Raw genomic sequence first — 26,139 nt, 5'->3', positions numbered from 1 at the left:
GCTAAATTTAAATGACACTTCTTGTAAATACAAGCAAATTTACTAGAGAGAGCACTTTGTTTTCTCAAAATCTAACATTAAACTATAAAATATATATGTTACTACTCTAAATGTTCTCATATTCTCTTAATAAGAATATGTACACCATGCTTAGGCTCAACAATCATTCTATAAGCAGGTAAATGTATATACTTGGGGGACAAAGTGAAGCTAAATCTAGAGACAATGTTGCAAAGCAAGAGCTTCAATTGCACCATGGCAAAGTTTTTGCCAACACATAATCGAGCACCGAGTCCAAAAGGAAGATAAGCTTGGGGAACTTTGCAAGCATTAGAAACTCCATTAGCAAACCTTTCAGGCTTAAACTCATTGGCGTCAGGACCCCATATTTCCGGATCTCTATGTAATGTGGGGATCAACGTCCATATGCACACCCCTTTTGGGACCAAAATATCTCCAATTTGAAACTCTTCTAGTGCCTCCCTAGATATAAAAGCTGCCGGTGGGTACAATCTTAGGGCTTCTTGAATCACCATTGTCACCTACATTTTTTTAGGTAATTCAGGTCGAGTCAGTTTTGTCAGATCTACACATCTAATCCCCTAATAATTTGTCAATCACTAAAATATAAGTGCGGGAAAAAAGGGTTAAGAGAGATACCGATTTCATCTTAAGAAGAGTCTCAACATCGGGTACAAGAAGATCTTGATCTTCATTACTTTTGCAAAATTGATTAACATCAGCCCTAATGTTCTCTTGCCATTCAGGATGCAATGCCAACAACATCAAGCACCAAGAAGCAGCCACGGCCGTTGATTCGTGGCCAGCAAAGTAGATGTTCTTACAATTGTCGACAATCAACTGCTTGGATGAACCCTTGTCCAAATCTGGATCGTTCATTGCCCCTTCAAGAATCCATTGCATGAGGTCCTTATCAGAGGAACATCTCTTAGAGCATTCTTGTACTCTATCTTGAACTGCCTCCCAAATTAGTGTCTCTATTTCTTTTTCCAAGGAATTCACCTCCTTCTGAACTTTAGTGTTCAAGAACCTGTCAATTATAAGGTTCATCCATTTATCAACTAAAGCAAATATATGTTGAGTAATTCAGTAATCCTTTAGTTTGATCTTTATCCACTAATGAACATCAACTCAAAGAAATATTGTACTTATACTAATAAGTACTCTTTTGCGAGATAAAACTCCAAATAACACCCTCATACACGATACGAGTTTAATTAGTCTTTCCATGACATAAATAGTACTATAATGTACTATCTAGTATGTTTTCAAACTTATGTAGAATTGTAGACGCACGTTCATTTAAACTCAAAAGGACCACACATAATCATTTTTACATCTTAATTAAAGTAAAAGGTTACGTTTGAATATAGCAAACCTATCATTTATACTTCGTATATTGGTTACACATAAAAATGAATGGTTAATCTTATTCAAACCTAAATACGGAGTACAATTCTTAATTTTAAATGGAAAAGACCATTGAACAAGCATATTAAAACATACGAAGTACAAACCTGATTGTCGGCACCTTGAAGAGAAAATTTTGCTTAGAGAGAAGTTTTTGAAGAGTCCTTAACTTTAGGAAAATCTTCTTGCCTTTAGAATAAGAGCTACCAAAGCAAGCCCTAGAAATCATGTCACCTGAAGTTGCCCTTAAATCCTCATCAACTCTCACCTCTGCTATTGACCCACCTTGGGCTTCAATACAAGCTTCCCATTTTCCCAACATATCTTGGGCTGCCTCCTCCATCAAACCCATCATGGACTGTCCAAAATAATATCATGATACAATTTAGATTAATAATACATAGTAGTCATGTTTACTACATAATTTTCTTAAAAAGTTATCTAAGTATCCTATTTTTACTAGGCACGTATTGGTAATGCAGAACTTTGACCAATAACAAACATGTTTAACTGTCATTGAGTATAAATTACGCTATAGAAGATTTTAACAAGATCCACATGACTAGGCTTTTTCAAATATAAATGACCAACATATAGTGGAATATGTAAATAGTGCAAAAAGTCAAAACATAACAGATGGAGTAGAAAATGCGTGTACCTTAACTTTGTCCATAAAGAATTGTGCACCAATAATTTTCCTTTGTTGAGCCCAAAGAGTACCATTTGATCTCAAAATGCCATTGCCAAGCATAGGAGCAAGTGCCTTAGAGACGTAAGTAGGTTTACCCAAATGTAAAGTCATGCTTTGGCTCATCTCTCGCACTAGATCAGGTTGATTTACATATAAATGTTGCCTATTTCCTGTTGAATATGTATATATTGGACCTGTATCCCACATTACAAACAAAGATATATCAAATTAATGACTTTTAAATCTATGTGAAAATTGTTTTAATTATTCTTAGTGTTCCTTTTTTTTCCATAACCTTATAATTTAATCTCTTGTTTATAAAATTTCACATTATACCCCTTAAATTCAGTAATTTTATAAAGTACTTAACATTAATAAAGCTCGTCTTGAGCCTAGAGTATTTTTAATTGAAAACATATGAAGTATTACTAACATGTCACGGAGTTAAAATGGTGACTTTACTTAACATGTAGGATCTAAAGCTTACGCTGTTACGCAAATTCATATGGGATGATATGGGTAACTCGTCAATACCTTAAAGTGCCAATCATTGTAAACGTCTAAAGTATTATGATAAGTAAATTTGACACAGTTACGATACTCAATACTTTTTGACTCATTAATGGTAATACGTATAACTTTTCAACAAAATTACGAAAATGCCATGATAGGTAGTTGTAGACCGTAGGGAATACCTCCCCCCCCCCCCCCCCAACACCCCACAAAGGCACAAACAATGATCATTGTACTACGTAGCAAATAGAGAATTGGAGCGCCTAGTTAATCATGTTAGTATGAAAACAAATCATGACCCTTGGGAAGGTGGCCCTTTGAAGAATTAAGTGGCAAGTTGTGACATTCTATTGATAGCCATAGGAATAGTCCATAGAATAGCATAGACTAATAATTGGCCTAATAAAACATGTACATAGCTAGGTCGTACCTAAAAGCTAACTAAGTAACTAGCATAACTTTCTTGAGAAAAAGTGAGGGGGAAACCATTATTGATTGTTTAAGTCAATACATCTAAATCTAATGTGCTAGATGGCTAATGCTTGTTAAAGGACGAAAATATCTTTGCACGAGTTCAAGTGTGATAAGACGTGAATCATTTCACAACATGACTTGAAACTTCCTCCTTCGAATAATCTTCTTGCTAGGTTTAAGCATGCATATTATAAAATAACTCAGTATGAAGCAACATTGTCAGAAAAGTAGAGTTAATCAAAGTGTCTGAGTGAGAGAAAACGAACATTAATTACTTTCAATTTTAGACCAGTAAACAATATAATCCTAATTACCACTTATGTGTAGCTTTAACATTCTTTCACCAAGAAGATAATTATGAAATCATATTTCCTATTACTAAAAAATTCGTTACTTTACCCTTGTTTCTTAACCAATAATGTGTTACTAGTGTTAGTCATGTCGACGGCTATGATTCCCATGTTTTCCTTGACAATCGTAGCTGATCTGGAGTTTGATTGTGATATTTTGTATGATAGTAGAATGACTGACTATTTCTATGCCATACACTATATTCTATGACCAATAATTGTACTACCCCAAATTGGTAAAGGTAAAATAACAAACTTTATAAAATTTTGAAACTCACACAAATACATAATGTATCATTACTGTACCCTTGTGTGCATTTTACCAATCACATAGTACAAATATCATTATCTCTAAGATTTCTTTAATTTATGGCCTCAATTTCTTTCAAGTGAATAAGTGAGCAAATTACTAGACAATTTACTAATCAAGTTTTACTATATTTGACTATATGTTAGTTAAGCATAGAAGTATAAATTTTCTCAAAAAAAAAAAAAAAGTACTCCATAGAAGTATAAAAAACATTGTCAAAATTAGTACCAGTATAATTAATGACATCATGATAAACATTTTAAAACCAATACATTTAGGGCCTGTTTTGATTTCACTGAACGGGACTGATTGGAGTTAAACTGAACTAAACTGAACTGAAATGAATTGTTTATGAGAGAAGAAAATTAGGAACTGAGTTGAACTGATTGGAGCTGAACTGAATTGAAAGTAAGCTGAAGAGAACAGGCCCTTAGGTTGAAAAAATTGTTATAAGAAGATTACACGTGTACCTCCAGAAGTATCTTAGTAGTTATTTAGTTAAATACTACGTATTTAATAATAGGTTGACCTTCTAATATCTACGGAATTAAAAATCATAAATAACAAGAAGTTCAAAACCTAAATGTGTCTATTACATCTTTTAAATTGATGGAGTGTACGGAGTATTTCTTAACTAAGCACAAGACCGTCCTTATACGAGTTTTTCGTTTACTTAACCTATAGGGTACGACCCATCAAGTTGTTTACCTCTCTTTTTACTTCCCTAAGGACACGCGTTACTCACTCGCTTGCCACTAAAACACTATTATAATACCACCACTCGAATATAACGACTCGTACTTATTTATCATTCAAAATACATGACACCAACAACATGAAAATTCCTTTGTTGCAACTAAAAATCAACGAAGGTACCGAATAAAAAAATCAAGTATGAATATAACTAAAGTAAAAGAATAAGAAAAAAAAAACATACCATATTGATTTCTCCACTGTTCAAAGTAAGGAAAAAGGGTAGAAGTGTAATCATGGCCAACAATTTCATCATGAGAAGAAGATTTAGCCACCATAGATTGAATCCTCTGCATCTCAGGAACATTTCCAAGAAAAAAAGATGGTGAAGGACCATTAATCCCATATTTTCTAAGCTTTTTTCTCTGAATTTGAGACTTAACCCACAAATTATTCTTCCAAAAACGAACCAAAAAACTAAAAACCCCACAAATTAAAAGGGAAATTATGATTAATTCTTGGAATTCAGAAAATACAGCAAATTCCTTCATTTTTTTTTACACTGTTTTTTTTGCTCTGTTTTTTTGTCTGAAAGAAAGGAGAAGAGAGAATAGTTGATGTGCCTACGTTATGAAATATGAATTGAAAGAAATATCCAATTAAGTAACGCACATGATATATAATAGGTGTGTCTCCAAGTGTGCTATAAAAGCAAGATGCTTATGCTAATAACACTGTGAAATTGTGCATTAATTTATGTAAAAGGTAAGATAGGTTACATCATTGGTGTATAAAAATTAAACAGAGAATAATTTGTGTAGTAATAAAAAGCTTTCCACTATTGATTTTTCGTCTTTTACTGGGTAGGGCGCACTCGTATTAATTTATTCTACGAAATAACTTATTTTGTATTTTGTTAGATTTTGTATAATTTTGAACTAATCTGAACTTATGTTAGCTTATACAATAAGTTAAAATAAACTATAAATAACATGGTTTACTCTATAGCCAATAATTATCTTTCACGGGAATGGACTAGTCATCTTGTTCTACCTTCAAGGCTTCTACCCCATATCTCTCATCTCCAACACCCTCACCCCATTATTGTCTCGACAATGGTACCACCCCTACTTCACCAACGATGTTGTCGTAACCCCCAAGCTTACATATATAAGAAGGGGATGTTTCGTGTGATTAGTTTGAAATTAATGATCGCACCTTTCTTACTTTGTACAAGTATTGTTTTGCTACGAAATACGTCCCCGACTCCGAATGGTCTCTAATATATTAAGCTAAGTAAAGACGGAGGCTTTGGTGTCCACCTAAAATGACCATAACACCCCTCTTCCTTTAAAATTCAAAAGATAATTAAAATAAAGGAAACGAAAAAAGGAAGGAAAAATAATCCCAACTACGGTTTCGAGGGTGGTGGGAGGGCCGGCTGACGGTTTTACTGGGAGAGGGAGTTGTTTTTAGGGTTTTGCGGGGCTAGGGGAGGTTTTTTCAGGGAAGGAGAGATCTGTGAGGGTGCAGGGAGCAGCGACGAGGTGCGGGGGAGGTGCGGTGATGGGTAGGGGACAAGCGGCGGTGCGGTGGCTGGATTTTACGGTGGTTTAGGTAGGTAGTAGGATGGTGGTATGGTGTTTTTGGGGTGGCTAGGGAATGAAAATGGAACTACTTAGGGGGTGGGGAAACAACTTGGAAGAATTTGGGGAAATGAAGAGGGTAAAGGAAATGGAAAATAGCCTAACAATAACAGTTAATTCTCATTCCCTTTGATATATACCCCCAACCAAACGGTCTCTAAGTTATAATGGACTAGTCCTATTATTCGGCAATGGACAAATTCTGACACGTCGCTAAAAACGGCCCCTGGGAAGGGAGCCTAAAAAAGAAAGGTGGGATGGAGTGATGGACCCATTAATTGGAACAAAACTACAAAAGAAACGTTAAAATGGAGTTGTACTATACATTATGCAGGCGTCAAACTTCTCTTCATACTATTTTTGTCGGGCTATGACTATGCTATTGCTAACTACTCGTATCAAACTGTGGTCCTTAAATTATTACATGCATCACCACTTGGCAATATCTTTTCTTTTGGGATTTGGTTTATAACTTTGTACGAGTATATGCTACTCCCTTTGTCATTGTATAAACTCGAATTACCCGATTGTATCTAAAAATGAAAATTAAGGTTGGTTTAGTGGTTGGAAGCTCTCCTTCTATTCATATAAGAGAGGGATTCGATATAGTAAAGAAACATATTCATATGAAATCTTGTTGATAAATCTATACTAATCTATTAAAAGGCGTTTCACGTTTCTAAAAAGTCGATATGCCACGTAGTTCCTATTTTGTTGCGCATGTCATCTTTCCAACATCTCCCCAACATCTCATGATGCCACATCATCTCACTCAAACAATGACACATCACCCAAGCAACTAACATTAGTCCATATATATAAAAACATAAGGATAAGGAGGTTCGAACCCTCAACCTTTTATAACACATATGACGATTTAACCATTTAAGCCAATATCAACTATGTTATTCACTTATTTTTATGAAAACAAAATTCATATAATTGCAAACCACAAGATTCAATAAAAAAAATAAAAATCCTATATTTAAAGAATAACTCAATTTTGGTTTGACAATGATAATTACAGTTTTGAAAAAACTTTTAAAAAATTTATCGATTGTGCGCCTACAACAATAGCAATGCGGGGCAACGCCCGGGGTCACTCACTAGTTAGTATTGATTAAATGATTAATTGTTTTAAAATCTTAACTTTTTATATTTTATTAATAAAATACACAATTAAAGTGTTATCAAAGATTTGTATCGAAAACAGTAAAAACAAGGCATATGAAGATTACATAGTGTATAAATGCATATTATTTGGACAATGGGTTAGAAGTTCAACCCTTAGGCCTGTGTTTAATTGTTTATCCACTAATTCCATGCATCTCCTTTGTACAAAAACAATGATATAGTGCAATCTAAGTCATTTAACACAACTTATAAGAGTGCTCTCTCACATGTGCTTGTTTAGAACCTATGAAACATTGACACACCCACCTACAATTTTTACATCAATCCTTGTTAAATGATTGTCTTTCTAATGGAATAATTATCAGTATACTAACAAGAACAATTCATTGGTTGGGGTCATTTCTACTACATTCAAAGAGTTTGATTAATTTTTTAGCTAGAGAAAATATGATGACTATAGATAATAAGATTTCAATAAAACTTGTTAAGATTTTTTTGCTATAGAATTTAACAAAGAAAAAAAAATGAGTAAAGATAAATCAAATTAATTAATGTACCTTCTTTTAAGCAAAAAATTAAAAAAAATAAAATAAAATATGAATGTTTTATTATTTTGACACCCCTATTTTTATAAGTAGCACAAGACCTTCACAACTTGTAAGATTGTCTGGTTCAAGAAAACTTTTCGGTAGTATTTTCTCCATTCCAAAATAGTTGACACGTTACTTTTATTATATTTTTCAATTCATATATTCAACTGCAAATATCTCTAAATATTGATAAGTAAAATTATACAAAAATGACATTTTGCAAATTCACATTGAGAGATCCTACATACTTATATTTATTTTGTTATCTTTAAATCACAAAAGCTACTCAAAATAAAATTTGTGAATAATGTTAAAAGTCAATACGTGTCAACTTATTTAAAAGAGATAAAATACTCAAAAATTCATTTACTTATCCCACAAACGAAACTTGGCCGGCCGGCCGTGTTCTTTCCAAAAAAAAAAAAAAAAAAAACAATCCAAAACGAAACCTTGATTTCATATTTCATGTACTAATAGACAATTCCAAATTTAGCTGGGCCGATCTTAAAGACTTGGCCCATAACACACATTTTTTTGAGACTTGGCCCATGATGTTAGGTTTGGCTAATTGGTATACACTAGACCCTAGTGTAGGTACCACAACCTACACCCCCATCTAAACGGCGCCGTTTTGCGTGTTTCCCCTACCCCCACAAACTACAGTAACTGCCCCCACTCACCCCCACTAACCGCAGTAACTACGGTAAATTAGGAATAACTTCCCCTACCCCACATATATATATACTACCTCCGTTAAATGTTATGTGAAACTTTGGAATATTTTATATCTCACAAATAATACCCCAAAGTTGCACATAACATTTAACGGATGTAGTATATATTAAAAAAAAAATCCATTTCAAATCATTTTCTCTCTCTAAAAACCATCTTCTTCATTTTTCTAGAGATTCTCTCTCATCACACCGTCGAATCGGACGAAATTCGCTTCAAAGTATTGCAAAATTGCTTCAAAACACTACATAATTGCTTCAAATGTCTGATATTCGAGATGAAATCAAACAATCGCAGCAACATTTTGATAAAGAGTAAGTAATTTTGTTCATTTACTTGCGATTTTAGTACAATTTTTTGCATGAAGCCTAATTTTGGTTCATTTTCTTGTGATTGTAGAGTGATTTTGGAAAAAAAACACTTTAGAGAAGAACATGCAAGATGAATCTGGAAAAACGGAGCAAAATGTGTCCAAAGAGTAAGTAATTTTGTTCATTTTCTTGCGATGCAAATTATAGAGCGAATTTATATGTGAAACCTAATTTTTGTTCAATTTTTTGCAATTATAGTATGACTTTGGAGAAGAACACTTCAGAGACGAGTAAATCAGTGACAAATTCTGAAGAAATGTATGTACCCTGATTTTTGTTCATTTTTTATCAATTTTGTTCAATTTTATGTATGAACCCTAATTTTTGTTCATATTATTGCGATTGTAGTAAGATTTTACTGAAAATTAACAAATCAATTAAAACATTAACAATTCATTAAAAATCTCCTATTGTAGATCAAGAACTTTTAAAAGATATTAAAACTTATGGTATAGATGTTAACATTTCTACAATTCCGAGGTAATATATGAACATATACTGAATTATAAATGTTCATTTGTATATTTGAATCTATTTGAGTTTATATTTGACTTTATATGCCAAAATAAAAAATGTTCATTTTATGATACGTTATGCACATTTATGAAATGCATAAATATTCATTCATGTGAGTTGAGAAACTGACTTATGCATACTATGAAATCTTTTGATCATATATGAAATTCATAATGTTCATTTACATATATAGTAATGTAAATCAATGTAAGTATTATACTATAATCTTAGCAATTTTTATTGAAGAACTAATAAATTATATTTGTACATTCTTTAGTTTTGTTTGCAGAGCGAAGGAAACCGTTTCAGAGAAGAGAAACAAATATTATAATTCGTAGTTATTTTTATTATTATTATTATTTCTTTAATTTTTTTAATTTTTATGAATGTTCATTTTCATTTTGTTAAATGTTCATTTATATGTTAGTATAACGTCATTCACATTTTAATAGATGATAAATGTTAATTTACGTATTGATAAATGTTCATTTTCATTATATATAAATGTTAATTTATGTATTGATAGATGTTCATTTTTGTTCTTATTCATGATCAACAAGTAAATGCATTAATTTTAAAATGAATGTGTGCATATACTTAAAAGTTCATTTTTATACTACTAATTAAAGCACCCAATTATATCATGAATTAGTTATTTTAACAAATTTAATAAGGAATATCAATAAGAGTGTGTGCTATGTTGTAGTTTTCATGGAAATGATTCTTACAATTACAATAAGGAGTGTGTGCTACCTTCAAAAATTTTCAATAACAAGTACAAAATTATAAATTTTATACATTTTTCATCTATAATAATGCTCCTTAATTAAATGTTCAATTATAAATAATTGTATGTTCATTTACAACTATTAATAAAATATGTTCAGTTTTAAAATATTATATGTACAAAATGACGTCACTAGGGAAGGGGGGGTGTAGGTAGCAGAAGCTACACCGGGGTGTAGTGTAAAATTTTTAAGGTTTGGCGGGCTTCGGCTAATATGGCCCATTGACGTTAGACTCAAATGAGGGCCTGTTCACATTTACTTAATTTCATTTCAGTTCAGCTCAAATCAGTTCAGTTCAGTTCCTAATTTCCTTCTCTCATAAAATATTCATTTCAGCTCAGTTCTGTTCAGTTTAGTTCAGCTCTAATCAGTTTAGTTCAGCTCCAATCAGTTCAGTCAGCTCAGTTCTGTAAATATGAACAGGCCCTGAGTGTATGCAACCTTTTTATTACTCAACTAGTTTATTTTTGCCCCGTACAATGCACGGATTCATAATAATAAAACTTAAATAAAATTCAGTAAAAATGAGGTTAGTTCAAATGAACTGATTTATATAATTATTTACTAGCATAGTTGTAATCCCCCACATTTTAATTTAATTATAATTTAATTATATGTTATTCTTGTAATTATATTTATGGTAATTTTATTAAAAAAATTATTTTATGGAAGTTTTTTTTAAAATAAAGTAGTGTTTTATTTTTTTATATTTATTATTAATAATCCTAGCCTATTTAGGAATACCACTCCTAATTTAATTAGGAGATTAAAAAGCCCAAAATAAAAACCCTTATACCTCTCCTCCCTCAAAACTCACGTACAAAAAAAAAAAAAAAAAACACTCTCCTTCCTACTGCTTTCACGAAGAGAAGAGAAAAGAAAAAAAAGAAAAAAAAAACTTACCTGCTACAGTGCTGCCGCCAGCAGCACCGCCACTGCCGCCACTGCCTGCCGCCGACCACCAGCAGCCCAGCCCAGCAGTTTGCCCCCTTCCTCCCTTCTCCTTCCCTTATTTCTCCTTCTCTTATTCTTGTTATTTTTTTTTAATTAAAGTTTTGATCTTTATTAAATTTTGTTTATGAATTCTTATTCTTATGGTTTGATATTATATTTGGGTTATTAAAGTTTATAAATTTATGAGTTTTGTCATGTTTAATTTATTTAATAAATTTTCAGATTTGGCTTAATTATAAATTTGGGGTTTAAATGTTGATTTTTCATGGTTTTAGGGTTTAAAACGTACTAATTAAGTTATCTAACTATATTATATGTAAATTATGTTTAAGTTCAATTATTTTGATTATTATTTAATTTTCAGATTTTGTATCTTCTATTTTGAAGCCTCTAATTGCGTTGAATTGATGTATTTTTGGGTTTTTAACACTCTAAATTACTATATGATGGCTTTTTCAAATAATTATGCTTATGGGATTATTTTATATGCTTAAACCAAATTTTCAGATTTATTTTACCACTTTAAAGTTGCTGTAATTTATTATTAAACACTATATTTTCATGATTTTAACACCTAAACTTGTAGTTGGGATGTTGTACTATTAGTTTTGGCTAATTGGATTAATTTAAGGACTTTATTTTAATGGTTTGAGAGGTTTTTAAATACTTTAGTATCGCTGTAATTTTAATTGCTTTGGTATTGATTTATTCCTTATTATTTGGTTTAGGAGAGGACTTTGTAGAAGGCGATTTCTAGTCTTTAAAGTGGCCAATCGAATTGTTTACTCAAGGTACGTACAAGTTACAAAACCTTGCTTTTAGGAGCATGTTTAAGGATGGATCGAGAACTTAGTACCATGTCTAGGGATGACTGGGTTAAATTGTATGGTTATACATTGTGAATTTCATTTGTTGTGCATTATTTATTATTGCAATTATTGGTTATGTACTAATTATGCAAGGTGTGCTTAGAGGCAAAGGTATGTGATTGGTGAAATGATTCAATTATTACTCATTCATGATTTAATGAAATAGGATGAGTAAAGGAATGGTTCATGTCTTATAAGACAAGGTTAAGAGTTTGGGGTGCCTTATGCACTCAAGGTGTTTATACACCGAGGTAGTAAAGGAATGAATAATAAATGTTGCTTGCCACTAATAAATCAAGAATTGAAATTGAAAAGTTGTTTTACTTGATTGAATTGATATTGGATTGATTGAATTATTATGCATGTGAGTCATCACCAAGTCTAAACCTGTAAATCACGTAAAGTGCAAGATGGACGAGCAATAAAACTCTGGATTGGTGCACTTCTGGAGTAATGACAATCAGGGGTTGGGGTACATGGGGTATTAGCCGTGTACTTTTCTCGAGGCCGTCTGATCTACGAGTCTCTTATTTCAAATACTTTTTTTTTATAAAACTTGGAGTTAGGTGAGATCTCATACTAACTACGGTCACGGAGTCGCGCCCGTGGTCGTTGGATGTTTATTGATGTTTCCGAAAGGAGGCATGGGGTTTTTCTTTATTGATGTTCCAAATGGGACATGGGTTGGACAACCTTGTCTATTGCTAAATCCAAAGAATAAATTGAAATGAGTTAGCTACTATTAGCTAGTGGAGTCTTAATAAATTAAATAATCGAGTCGTGTGTTGAGTTTGTGATCTAATTATGCGTATGATTGATTATTAGTAGCATGTTAAGTACTTCCTTATTTTTACTTTGCAGCTTGTATGTACTCAGCTTTGCTGATTGCGTGCTTTTGTGTGTGTCCTTCTTTGGTCATGGCCTTCGCCTTCAAATGACCCTGTGACGATCCAATTTTTACACTTGTACTATTGGGGAGCAGAATAACCACAGGTTCTCTCACATGCAGCATTCATCAGGGTTGTGGGATCTTGAGTAGAAAGTTGGTTGCTTATTTTCGCGTTTCTTGCAAGTTTGATTTTATTTAACTCGATTTTATTTGACACTATTTCTCTTGGTTTAAGTTTGTTTTAACACTGAATTTTAATTACTTACTTTTACTTTTGGGTTTTGAATAAGGGCCTTAAAGGTTCCAACTTGTAATACTTATTTTGATTTAAATACTTTGCTTCGAGGTTTATTTAAAACTGTTTTGGTTTTCCGCTGCTAACTTCTGAGATAGTCTTAACGTTTGAACACGTGGCGGTAGCACACCAGTAATTCTCTTGGATTTGTTCAGGTTATTTACAGGTTTCTCACAGGTTTTTAAGAGAGAATTATTGGGGTGTTACAGTGTCCCAGCGATGCACGGTTTATAAATCAAACTATTAATAATTATTAATCCCGTAGGAAAAAAAAAATTCAATTAATACTAAGGGCTTAATTTCTAATGGTGGATACAAAAATAAAGGATCGGAATGTAATTTGAATAGTATTGTAAGTTATTAGTATTTTTTATAAGTTCAATTTTTTGATTAATTGAAAATAAATGAATATTGCTCCACATAATTATATAAGAGGAGAAGATTCCTTTATTTTCTATCTCCTGTAGAAAAAAAATATTAAAACTTTCTTGTCATACCTTCTACTTCAGTAGCTACAATTTTATACGAAGTATGTATTTTGCCCGTCGTATTCACCAATATTATTATTATTATTATTATTATTATTATTATTATTATTATTATTATTATTACTATTATTATTATTATTATTTTAACATAAACTTTGCTTGGAAAATATTTTTTTAGATGTATATTTTTTTAATCTAAGTTAATTTAATATTACTTTAGGAAGGCTTGTATGTTAAACATTTGGTAACTCTATATTTATTTAAAATTACATTAGATAGTAGTCTAAAACTAGATTAAAATCCCGTGCAATGCACGGTTGTTAATAAATATTTTTGACAATAGTAGTATAAAATACTCCGTATAAAGTTATGAAAGATGTGCAAAAATATTTCATTTATGTATATATAGAATATGATTGTTAAAGTGGAAAGAAAATATCATAATGTATAATTAGTTTACTTAAAGATTTTGCAAAAAAAAAAAAAAAAAAAAAAGCGAAAGTGTCATTGATTCTTCGCTTTTGGTATAAGTTAATAGATTACATAGCTAGAATGGAAAATATTATTTATAGAAATGAAAAGTATATGAATCAAAATAATCATAATTATATGATATGATTTGGTGAATATTTGTAATAGGTAATTAATGGCATTGACTATAAAGGAAATAAAAAAAAATTAAAAAAAAAGGCAAAAAAGGGAAGGGAATTTTGGAGTGAAAATACAGCACCAGGATTTGACACGTGTCATTCCTAGTGTCTGTTTTAGTATTAAGTTATTGATTTGTTTAGTAAAAAAACTGAATTCATTTAATGTCAATACTTAAAACTCTCTTGTTAGATATGTCATTGAAATTTTTATTATTTATATATACTAGGGATTTCAATGTGCGCGGTATAGCTAGTCTTTTAGAAGAATGATTATCGATGTTCTTTATGTCCTATGCCAGTTTATGCATAATATTATCAAAACGATTTGCATATAGACAATAAATGTGGTGGATGTTGTGTAGTTGTACAATTTCTAAACTTTAGTTGAGCTATTTTAAGATAACGCCCACATAAAGCAACAACCTTTCGTTATCCAGTGACTAATGTTGTCATGTAATTAAACCATATAACCCCCAACTTTATTATTCCATCCTCTATTTATTTCTAATTGATTGATGGGTCTTAAAAAAATTACAAAATTACACATGGGATAACTTTTTTATCATGTTATATAAGGGGGACAAAAAAAAAAGATCTTGGCAGGAAAATTTTTGTTGTGAATGCGACACATGTACTTACAATATAATTCTGGTGATTACTTTAGTATTTAGTATAGAAAATGGTCACTAACAAGGTAGCATAGGTTATATTTAGTTGACATGCTCTTAATAGGTTTAAATTTTTCTCACTTAATCTAGTCTAAATTTTTGTAATTTTCATAATTGACCAAATCATGACATAATTTGTATGCTATTTGAAAGATTAAAAAATCATCAAATGAGATACCATTAGATACGTATTAGTATGTACTCCCTCAATTTTTCATAAGTGCCCCATTGAGACTTTTTGCACTATTCACTTGACCCACTTTGACCAATGTTTGTGAATTATACATAAAAATTATATAGTCTTGTTAATACTTATTGGAATCATCTCAATGAATAGATTATTAATTACTATTGAATTTTAGTATGCACTGCAAATATTAGTGTTGACATTATGGGCTTCTCCCTTGGTGAGTGGGTGATGTAATGATGTAGCCATCTATTGATTTATAGAGTAACAAATTGATTTATAGAGTAACAAAGGACTCATCAATCATACCATAGGCTAAATTGTTAAGGGGGTAGTTAGACTTAAGAGGGTTCAATTCAATAAAAGTGGAAAAGTACTTGAGAATTATTTGTTAAAAACTTAAAAATGATCATTAAATTTCACTTCACCTCCTCAGTTAATATCGTATGTATGATTTTGATAGTGAGAGTACCAATGGATTACAACTCTTTGTTCTGTATACGAAATCATAATACATCAATACAAATTGAGCATGACATATGAGAACAAGAGTATTTGAACTGTTTAGTGGGGAAGATATACCTAAATAACTAAATTAAACCATGTAAAAACAAAGTAATTGATAAATCTAGCTAGGGTTGAAGATAACACAACTATTGATTTTCTATCCTCCTAGTGGTAGAGTTTGGAATAATCTGGGATTAAATTAGGATAGTATGAGATTGAAACTTGATTCTTAATACCTTGGGTAATTGAGTTTGGTGATTGTTCAGGAATAAGTTTTTTTTTTTTTAATTTATTTATTTGATACTTAGAGGTGTGGTATGAATCATACCCTCCCCTTTGGGTTTCTAAAGTATTGGTTTAGAAATTTGAATTTTTATTAAACAAATATTCGGTATGAGTTTTACTGAGTTAAATTGTCAACCCCATACGACCATACCTCACACCTAAAACCTATCCCTTAATGTATTGAGTGCTTGCATTGGTTAATTTCTTGAAATGGTAACCCCCTTCGATCTTCTACCTTTCCACTTTTTTTTTTTGTTTTTTTTGTTTTTACTCTTTGCCATTCCAGACCCAACCACTTTGCCATCTCCAAACAAACAAATGTTTGTATGATGGATTGGTGATGCATGGTATAATTAAGTTTTTGCTACTCCCCTTTTGAATGATGGTGATAGCAATGATGAAGGTTAGTAATGACAATGTTACATGTACACATGATTATTGTGGTGTTTTATGTGAGTGTTGAGAGTATCATATATATGATAGAGATTAACTAGTTCCTAATTGACGAGGGTAGAGAATAATGAATTAGTGATGGCATACTAGAATGGGTGCTAAATTGGTTATTGGTAATAAAATAAAAAAGTGTGAGGTGATGGTGGTTATGAGAGAGCCACATGCGCGCGCTCACACACACACACAAAAGAGAGAGAGAGAGAATCATATGGCCTAGCTAGACATAGTTAATGCGGTATAGTTGTTGTAATAAGAATGGTTCATAAAATCAGCAATGAAAAATCGCATCATGACATTTAGAGACCATTACCCTAAATTCCTAAAAATGATAACACGACTCTCTTCACACAAATGCTGAACTGCACTCTTGGGTGAGAGTTTGGAGTTATTGCATGGACTTATGCCCATAAAGAAGAGAAAGGATGTGGCTAGCCTATTTTTGTGATGACGTACTTGGATGATCAACTGCACCTATTTCAATTAACATGTATACTCTATTAGTGTATATATATATATATATATAATGCAAAAAAAAAAAAATCTCTTAGAGTTGAATGCTCTATAATCAACTCACTCAAATAAATTGATAAGAGAGTAATCTAAAGGTACTTGTTACTCCAAGTCAATGGAGTTAAATAATAAGCAATATACTTAATTCAACTTCTTAACATCAAGTATAAATGCATTAAAAGGATTAAATCCATAAAATGCAATAAAACAAAAGTTATATAGGGTGGAAGAATAACAATGAAAACCAACAGTCACAATGAATTACTATGTAGCGAGCCCGATCAAGGAACATTTGCCCGGGAGATAGGGCAATGACTTTTTTTCCTTTACGCACAACACTAGCTTAGCATGAAACGAGAATCACGAGATTAACTTTTTGTATGAGGTATCTTTAAGATAAAATATTAAGCAAATCTTCTTAATAATGAAATTTTATGATTAGCACCAAATATATTTGATATTCCGTACACCATATTCCACAAATTTTTCACATTAGCTCTAAAAAATTACAGGTGTATGGAGGTGATTATTGTATTATCAATCCTATATGATAATAAAATTAATAACCTTCCTATTTTGCTTCTTGTAAGTATAATATACCAAACAAATCATCTTCATATAGGAAATAATCATGATTTCAGATCACTCAACATATTCAGTACATTTATTTTTACTCAATATTGTTCTTTTTTATTTTTACTATCGCTTCTCAACACATAATTTTCAAAACTTATTCGTCTCATATTAGATCCGCATTATATAATCTGGGTCTCATCTACGTAGGGTATCATTATATTTTTTCCCCTCCAAGATTTCAAAAAAATTCACTTGAAATTTGGGTATAGTCAAAAGGGTCATTGCTCATTGTATGTTCCCTACTCAAAAAAATTTCACCCCCAAAATTTGAAAACCAAATCTACTCTTTTCTTCCTTCCTTTCTCTCTGTAATTTTCCCCAAATTATTTCCCTTTTTATAATTCTCTTCTTCCTTCCCCCACATTCTCCTGTCTTCTTCCTCATCGCAGGAGAGAGAGAGAAAGAAGAGAGAGAAAACAATCGACGCAAACTCTCCTTCTTCTTCACTGTTACTCAATCACTACTTCAATAAGATTATAAGAGAGAGAGAGAGAAAAAGGGTTGAAGAAGAAGAAGAAAAAAGCCCTAGATCCTGTTGAGTTAATTTTCATCTGGGGTTTGAAAAACTCATGCTTTTGATTTGTTTTCTCTCTCTCAAAAATCACTCAAAAACCCTTTATTTTTCAACTAATTGGGTGTTCAATTTTGTGCCGAATGTGGGTTTTTAGCTGCTAAAAGGTTGGGAATTTGTCGATTTTTCTGGGGTTTTTGATATTCAAATTGTGGAGAGAGAAACAATGGATGGAAGAAGAATATCGGCGAGCCCTAGGCCTTGCAGCGTTCGACGAGTTGTGGCGAAGAAGCGGCCGAGAGGTGGTGGTGTTGATGGGTTTGTAAATAGTGTTAGGAAGCTTCAGAGGAGAGAGATTTGCTCTAAACGTGATCGTTCTTTTAGTATGAGTGATGCTCAAGAACGATTTCGTAATATTCGTTTGCAGGTTAGGGTTTTCTCGCTGTTTTTCCCCAATTTTAGGGTATTTGGTATCTTATTTTGGTCTTGCATTTGTTATTATGCGTTTAATTTAAGCTTATTTGCATGATGAAACCCTAATTTTGTTTTGCTTTGGTTTGTTTGAGGGTTGAAAACCTAATTTTGCAATTGGGTTTTCATATTGTACTTGATTTCTTGTGTTAGGGTTTGTAGAAAGTTGTATTTGTGTTTGTGGATTGTATAGTTTAATTGAGTTAGTTGAATTTAAACTTGGGTTTCAATGGAGGGGATTGGTGTAATTTTGAATTGGGGCTCGGAGTATATGGTGTTGTAAAATAGAGATGGTATTGGTAAGATGAAATGTAAGGGTAAATTGTGTGAGGGATGAAGTATTGTTAGGGGTTTGCAGGTTTGAAGATCGTAGTTGTTGCCCATTAATTCTTCAGGTTGCTGTGTCTGATGTTGGATCTTATATGGGAAAGTGGATGTTCTACTCAATTGAATTAAACAAATATGAGCTTGAGGAAAGGTGGTAGCATGAGTAGGCAATGTATTTGAAAATTCTATGAGCTTTGGTATGGATTATGATATGATTTGAGAACAAGAGGTGGAGTCACTGTGGATTTTAGTGCAAAAGCGTAAATGTTTTCAGTGGTGTTTTACAGAAAGGATGATCTTTTCTTTTGGTTTTTCTCTGCTCAGATGTTCTTAAGTTAAAAGGGAATTAAGAGTTTACTGGAATTAGGCCGGACATGTTTCAAGTGAAGGGATTGAATTACTTTTCTTACATGGATTTTTTCTCTTTCAATAACCTTGCTGAAAGTGGGAAAAGGTGAGATAGAATAGTAATTTTTGGGGTGATTGGTTCATGATAAGTCGCAAGGGTTACATAATCATCAGTGGAGCAAAGTATTAATCATTCTTAATCAATATCCTAATTCCTAACAAATTAAGCATGCAGCTACTGGCTGCAGAGTAGTTGATTTTCCTTATATGATCCCATCTCGTCTTCATTAGAGGGGAGATTATATATGTGATTCTTTCAAGATGTCTAGTTTTTTTTTTGCACCTACCTTTTTTTGTAACATCTTTATATGTGGTATATTTGCAGATTCAAGACACCAAATAGTGGAGAATAAAGTTTTCAAGTGTGTTCTTAGTCGCTTTTGTGCTATTTATCCCCTTCCCTTTCTTCTCTTTATCTCTTCAAGGGAAGTACATTATACATAGGAAGAGAGAATTGATGCTTGGAAGAGAAGGGAGGGTGGGTGAGAGTTATTTTATGTAGAAGTTAAGAGCTCATTTATTTCTATTATTGTTGCTAATTAGATTTCTTCTTTTTCTAAATTTATCTTTAAATTTTGGAAATTTCTGTTTTTGGCGGTATCTTGTTTTCTTTTCCATAGTAAAAGGGTTTTTTTTTTTTAAATTGAATTAGATTTTTATTTATTTCCCTTTTTTTGTTAAATGCATTTTGCGTTTCTCGATTTTAATTTTCATTTAGGCCTTGTATGTTTGATGTAAAATGTTTTCATGGAAAATGAATTTCCAATTTTTTCCCCATTTTCTTTGTTTGGTTTGTGAAGGACTGAAGGGTGGAAAACAATGTTTCCAATGGTGGAAAATTGCATTCTTTATATTGGAAAACATTTTTTTTTACTTAACAAGGGAAGCCACATTTTCCTCCCTCCTCCTTACCTCCTTTTTACTTTCCTCTCATCTATTCTCACGTTCCCATTCCTATTTTTGATTTTTCTCTAACTTTTATTGTATGCAACCAAACAAAAAAAAATTAATTTGCAATTGTGCTTTTACTTAAAAATCTGTTTTCCATGAAAACTTATTTTTCATTGAAAATGTTTTTTATCAAACCAAATGGGGCCTTACATGCTGCATTGATGGTCTTTAAAGTAATATGTGATGCAGAGTGGTTGAGCTTGATGGGGCTAGAAATTTAACCTCACAGTGTGAATCATTGGATTTGTATTTTGACAAAATCTACCTTTTAAATTTCCTTGTATTTGTGTAACTGAAATGTAGGTTTAAGTATGATATGTGTGACCTTTGAATTAGTTTTAGTTTGGATGGCATTTTAAAAGAGTCCACTATACAGTTAGTGCTCACCTGTATTGGAACTTAAAAGCAAATGCATGTTATTTCATTATGTTTTACATATCTCCATGAATTCTAAGTGTCTTAATTGTGACTCTAAAGGTGATGGCTAATTTTTTACTGGCTATGAAAGTTTGCTTTTGCGTTTACAATTTGCTTTAAGTGGAAGATAATTATGTCTTCCTTGCTGATTAATTTGAAGGTCTAAAGGTTTGGAAGCATTTAATTAAAGGAGTTTTAATGATTTTATTCAATATGGCCTGTAGTTATTTCTCTGTATTACTGTATATGATGTTGAGGATATAGTTGATTACATGTGTACTCTGTCCTTGTTTCATGGAGTGATAAGATGAGTTGCCTTGCAATACCAGGGATGCACTGATAATTAGAATATTAGGTTGTCAGGAAAGTGGATCATGGAGTGGGAAGGGTGATATCTTTGGCATTGCAGCTCACTTGGAAGAAAATATTCTGTTCAATTTTCAGGGATATACTTCTGTGTTGAAAATCCAAAAGAATTTAGTGGTCATTACTTATCATATAGTTCGATCCATGTCCTCCCTTCTGAATGTCAATCACCTTTTATATCATGACATATTTTTTTCTTCTTTATTTTAAGAAAATAATTGTTCTAGGGTAGATACTGGGCAATGCAATGGGTGGGTTAGCTATCTTGATGATAAGAAGTACGGAGTATGCAGTTATGGACAAGTAATGAAACAGTTCTATCAAGGTTCCTTTCATTTTGGATTTCAGATCTTCCTGTTGATCTTCCATTCTGCACTTCCTAGCTTTAGATTCATTTATTTATTTATTTTTTCCCTAAATTTTTTTTTTTTTTTTCTAAAGCTATTTTCGCCGAGACTTTCATAGTTTTTCTCTTGTTGATTTAATTTGGCCACTTCTATTGGATTGTATAAATAAGTTACCGACACCAATTTTTCTCCTTGCTTCCAAATCTGAAATCTCTTAACTTGTTGGATTGGCTTAATCGGCTGGCCAGTTCCTTTCACCTTTTTGTTTATCATTACCCAATGCCAAAAGTGGAATATGTATGCGTTGGGTAATGGTAAAGCAAAGGCACTCCATCTTAATCTTAACCATAGCCATGAGCTAATCCTAACCACATTTAATCATATCCCACTTTACCATCTTAACCACAGCTATCTTAACCATATAGTTTTTAAATTATATGAAATGCATCGGGAAATGTTGAGGAGAAATAGTGGTAAAGCATAATATTCTTGTTTGGAGAGAAAGCAAGGAGTTAGTGCTATGAATACAGATGATTAGAGAGGGGGTAAAAGCATGGGAAAAAAATGTTTGAGTGTTCATTCTTTTTTTTGTTTGTATTGGTGAGAGATTCAAGCCTCTCGAAAGCTTGACTTTGCTCTTTTTTTTTTTTTTTCTTGGACCATCAATCGGATTCATCTTCTTTCCTCAAGTTTTCTGCCCATAATCCTGTTCATTGCACTGTTGGTTCTATTGATGCCATGGTTTTCCCATCCTAAGGGTTTATTTTTTTATTTAAATTAACTAGTTAATGCGTGAACCATGCTTGGTTTTTAAAATTAATACCTGGTTAAATGAATTGGTATGTATATATTACAAATTGGTTATCAATTGTTAATTTTCAAATTGGTTATTTTTTCCCAATCTTGCTTAGAAAATAGAAATTACTATTTATGGGGTTAAACTACAAATCTTTGACTGGCTGTTGCTACTTACATAGAAAACAAAATTTATTAAATGGGATTTTGTTAGAATCGTTACAATGTGTGGTATCCAAGTATCAACTGTGCACAGCTTACTTTGTACATTATTAAATATATAGTGGGTCAAACATGTGTTGGAGACCGCCCAAAATGCAAGCAAGTTTAATTTACTAAAACTATCACTCCCCTGTATCTAAGCCTTCTTTGTTTTGCTACAGGAAGAGTATGATACGCATGATCCAAAAGGTCACTGTCCTACAATATTGCCTTTTCTCAGGAAGAGATCCAAAATTATTGAAATTGTTGCAGCGCATGACATTGTTTTTGCTCTTGCTCAGTCCGGTATCTGTGCAGCTTTTAGCCGAGGTCAGTGGCTGGAATCTGGTGGTCAACTTTCTGTAAATATTATTGGTCTATTGATTGAAATTGTGCTTGATTGTTGGATTGGTCAATGATGGATGCTTTTGATCGCAGAAACCAACCAGAGAATATGTTTTCTGAATGTCAGTCCAGATGAAGTCATAAGAAGTTTATTCTACAACAAAAATAATGATTCTCTCATCACAGTTTCAGTATACGCATCTGACAATTTCAGTTCCTTGAAATGCAGAACGACTAGGATTGAGTGCGTAAACTTTAATCTTTTCAGATCTCCTTTGATTTTATGAGTTTCTGCCAGGTGTTTATATAGTTAAAACCAAGGGAATCAAAACTTAGAGTTACCTTCCTTTCCCTTTTCCTGGTTTAGTAGTTCGTCTATATCAACAAAGCTCTTCTTTTGATCATGATGAATTGTTTGTTAAAATTGTACAGATACATCAAGAGAGGAAAACCAGATGCTGGGTTTGCTCTTTTTGAGTCTGAGTCGCTAAAGTGGCCTGGATTTGTGGAGTTTGACGATGTAAATGGAAAGGTTCTCACATATTCTGCTCAGGATAGGTAACTTTTGGTGATTGGGTTTTATGGTTGAATTTGATCATTCTTACCCTTGTGTTCATTATGAATCAAGACTGATATATGTTAAACTTTTTCAGTGTTTACAAGGTTTTTGACTTGAAGAACTATACTATGCTGTATTCCATTTCTGACAAAAATGTTCAAGAGATTAAGATCAGGTAATTCTTCCTTCTTGCAATTGTGAATCTTTCTGGCTTGATAACCGTAATTTGAAGATATGTTTGTAATATATTGATTTGTGATTCTTATTATTAATTAGTCTATCAAGTACTTTAGTCTTTTGCTTTTTTGCCAGCAAAATTCATATTTAGTTTTATCCTTTGGTTGCTGAAAAGAGGAAAATAAAGTGTTTGCAACTCCCTTTATATTCTTGCCTGAAGTTGGTGCACATAGGATCGTTTATTATAGAGTAAAATGTAAATTAGTTAAGGCTGCCTTCATTTGTTCGTGGTTATGATAATGCTTTAGGCAAAAGATGATAATAGTACATTGGCTTAATTTATATCTTATCAACCAATTTGATCCTCCTCTCCTAGGTGAATCAAAGCAATTGCTTTAGAATCATATCAAAATCTTTCCTCTCATGTTATATGTTTTATTACTTGTTAATGTGAATGTTGTTGGATTTATTATGTTCAGCATGTTGATTTCCTTCTGCTTATGTAGCTGACATGCTTTGCTGGTCTTGTTGTATGCATTGATCTTCACGTGTCCTTCCTGTTCCTATAAACAGCCCAGGGATCATGCTACTGATATTTACCAAAAATACCAGCCATGTTCCGTTGAAAATACTGTCCATTGAGGATGGTACTGTTCTGAAGTCATTTAATCATCTGATCCATCGTAATAAAAAGGTGGACTTCATCGAACAATTCAATGAAAAGCTTCTCGTCAAGCAAGAAAATGAGAATCTTCAGATTCTTGATGTAAAAATCTCGACTTGTCTTTTTTTATTTTATTAATATTATCTTATATAGCAACCATATCATATATCCCTAATGGTATGCTGCCACTATTTGCAGGTACGGAACTCTGAGTTAACTGAAGTCAGTAAAACCGACTTTATGACCCCATCTGCTTTTATTTTCCTGTACGAGAACCAGTTATTCTTGACATTTAGGAATAGAACCGTCGCTGTGTGGAACTTCCGTGGTGAGCTCGTCACTTCCTTTGAGGACCACCTCTTGTGGCATCCTGACTGCAATACAAACAACATATATATCACAAGTGACCAAGATCTTATTATTTCTTACTGCAAGGCAGATTCTGATGATCCCTTGTCAGAAGGAAATGGTAGAACCTCTAAAACTCTTCTTCTGATGCTTTGGTTTTACAGCACTAAATGTTTATCTAGATTTGAGAAATTTACAGCACATTATTCTTTTCGTGATAGACAATGAACTTGATTATTGCTTGTATGTGTTGAGTGTTTTTGGTTAATTATTGGCAAGTGTTTTTCATTGGTTGCTCTCACATGCTCTCATGGGAAGATCCCCACATTTTTCTATGGGAATGCTTATTGCTGTGATGTCTTAGACAAGTGTGCTAAAATTATTTTTTGACATTTTTAGATGTCTGGATTAGATGTCTTGATATGGTCTAACTATAATATATCTTGCAGCTGGTTCTATTAATGTGAGTAATATCTTGACCGGAAAATGCCTTGCAAAAATAAGAGCAGATAATTGCTCAAATTTGGAAGATGATTGCAGTAGCAGTAGCAGTAGTAGTGGTAGCTCTTCAAAGAAGCGAGTAAAAGCTTCAAGGATTAGGAGTACGCCTGCAGAGGCTTTGGAAGACATCACAGCTCTCTTCTATGATGAAGAGCGCAATGAGATATATACTGGAAACAGGCACGGCCTTGTACATGTATGGTCCAACTGAGGGTTGTATCTTCTTATCATCTCCGCCTTCCAAAATTGAAGGCCGTTCTTTGGGAACCCGAGTCTTGTGTCATTTTGATGTTTCCCTGGACTTGTATTATTAATTCTGTAACAATGCTTCACCTTTTATTTATTTTTATTTTTTTTCTTTTTCAATTTCGAGTGCCCCTACCACTTGTGCTTCTGCTTTCACTATTCAGTGATACACTGCTGAAGCTTGAGGGTTCAAAGATGTAAACCCGTCTAATCTACTTGTAGTTATTGGTGAGTTGTCTCAAATGAAGTTCGAGTAATTGGAAGTGAGTTGTTGCCATCTTTGAAGTACTAATGGTAGATGCTTGTCTATGTTCACACAATTCTCTATTTGTTCCGAGGCAATGCTAAGATTCAGATCAGAAGTAATAATGCTTAAGTGTGTCTAACTGTTCTCACAGGCACACCCTATCCCCTTTAATATACTTTAATTTTGCAGATTAAGCTAACCTTAGCACAATATTAAAAATTAAATAACAATTTTTTTTTTTTTTTTTGTGGGTTGGTAAGGAGAAGGGTCCTACCGAGCCGGAACCTCCCATAGGTCCTCCGGCCCGGGTTAGCGGGCTACACAATTTGGAAGAGTGGGGGGAAGATAAGGGAATCTCACTCCCCCAAATTGTCACTAGTGGGGATTGAACACCCAACCTCATGGTTGGAAGGTATTCTCCTTTTCACTAAACCAAGCTTGGCTTGGTAAATAACTTAATATGTATAACCATAAAAATTACTATAATAAGTTATAATCTTGATATTAAGAATAATATATTATCTCTAGACAAATTAATCTTACCTGATTTATTTTTGTACTTGTTTAGATCTACTGGTTCTTTGCATCATGTGTGAGCAGTCCCTTAGGATTAGAGTAGCAGCGCCCT

General features: G+C 32.6%; 2 protein-coding genes across 2 annotated transcripts; one reads left to right on the top strand and one right to left on the bottom strand.

The window, feature by feature from the left end:
• Window positions 1-60: 60 nt before the first annotated feature.
• LOC145595613 (cytochrome P450 714A1-like) lies at window positions 61-5,097 on the bottom strand. Its single transcript, XM_081652028.1, has 5 exons — window positions 4,707-5,097; window positions 2,090-2,316; window positions 1,539-1,789; window positions 661-1,051; window positions 61-542 (listed from the first exon to the last, which is right to left on the bottom strand). Exons 1-5 carry the CDS (start codon window positions 5,011-5,013, stop codon window positions 117-119), a joined length of 1,602 nt encoding a protein of 533 aa, XP_081508154.1. The 5' UTR covers window positions 5,014-5,097; the 3' UTR covers window positions 61-116.
• Window positions 5,098-18,098: 13,001 nt separating this feature from the next.
• LOC145593695 (uncharacterized) lies at window positions 18,099-25,531 on the top strand. Its single transcript, XM_081650016.1, has 8 exons — window positions 18,099-18,568; window positions 22,607-22,754; window positions 22,863-23,013; window positions 23,202-23,327; window positions 23,423-23,503; window positions 24,079-24,271; window positions 24,368-24,638; window positions 24,967-25,531. Exons 1-8 carry the CDS (start codon window positions 18,368-18,370, stop codon window positions 25,227-25,229), a joined length of 1,434 nt encoding a protein of 477 aa, XP_081506142.1. The 5' UTR covers window positions 18,099-18,367; the 3' UTR covers window positions 25,230-25,531.
• The last annotated feature ends 608 nt before the right edge of the window (window positions 25,532-26,139 follow it).

Source organism: Chenopodium album, chromosome 19 (assembly GCF_948465745.1).
Source record: "Chenopodium album chromosome 19, dcCheAlbu1.1, whole genome shotgun sequence".
Lineage (NCBI taxonomy): Eukaryota > Viridiplantae > Streptophyta > Magnoliopsida > Caryophyllales > Amaranthaceae > Chenopodium > Chenopodium album.
The sequence above is the reverse complement of the archived record's forward strand: the minus strand, read 5'-3'. Positions and strand labels throughout refer to the sequence as shown.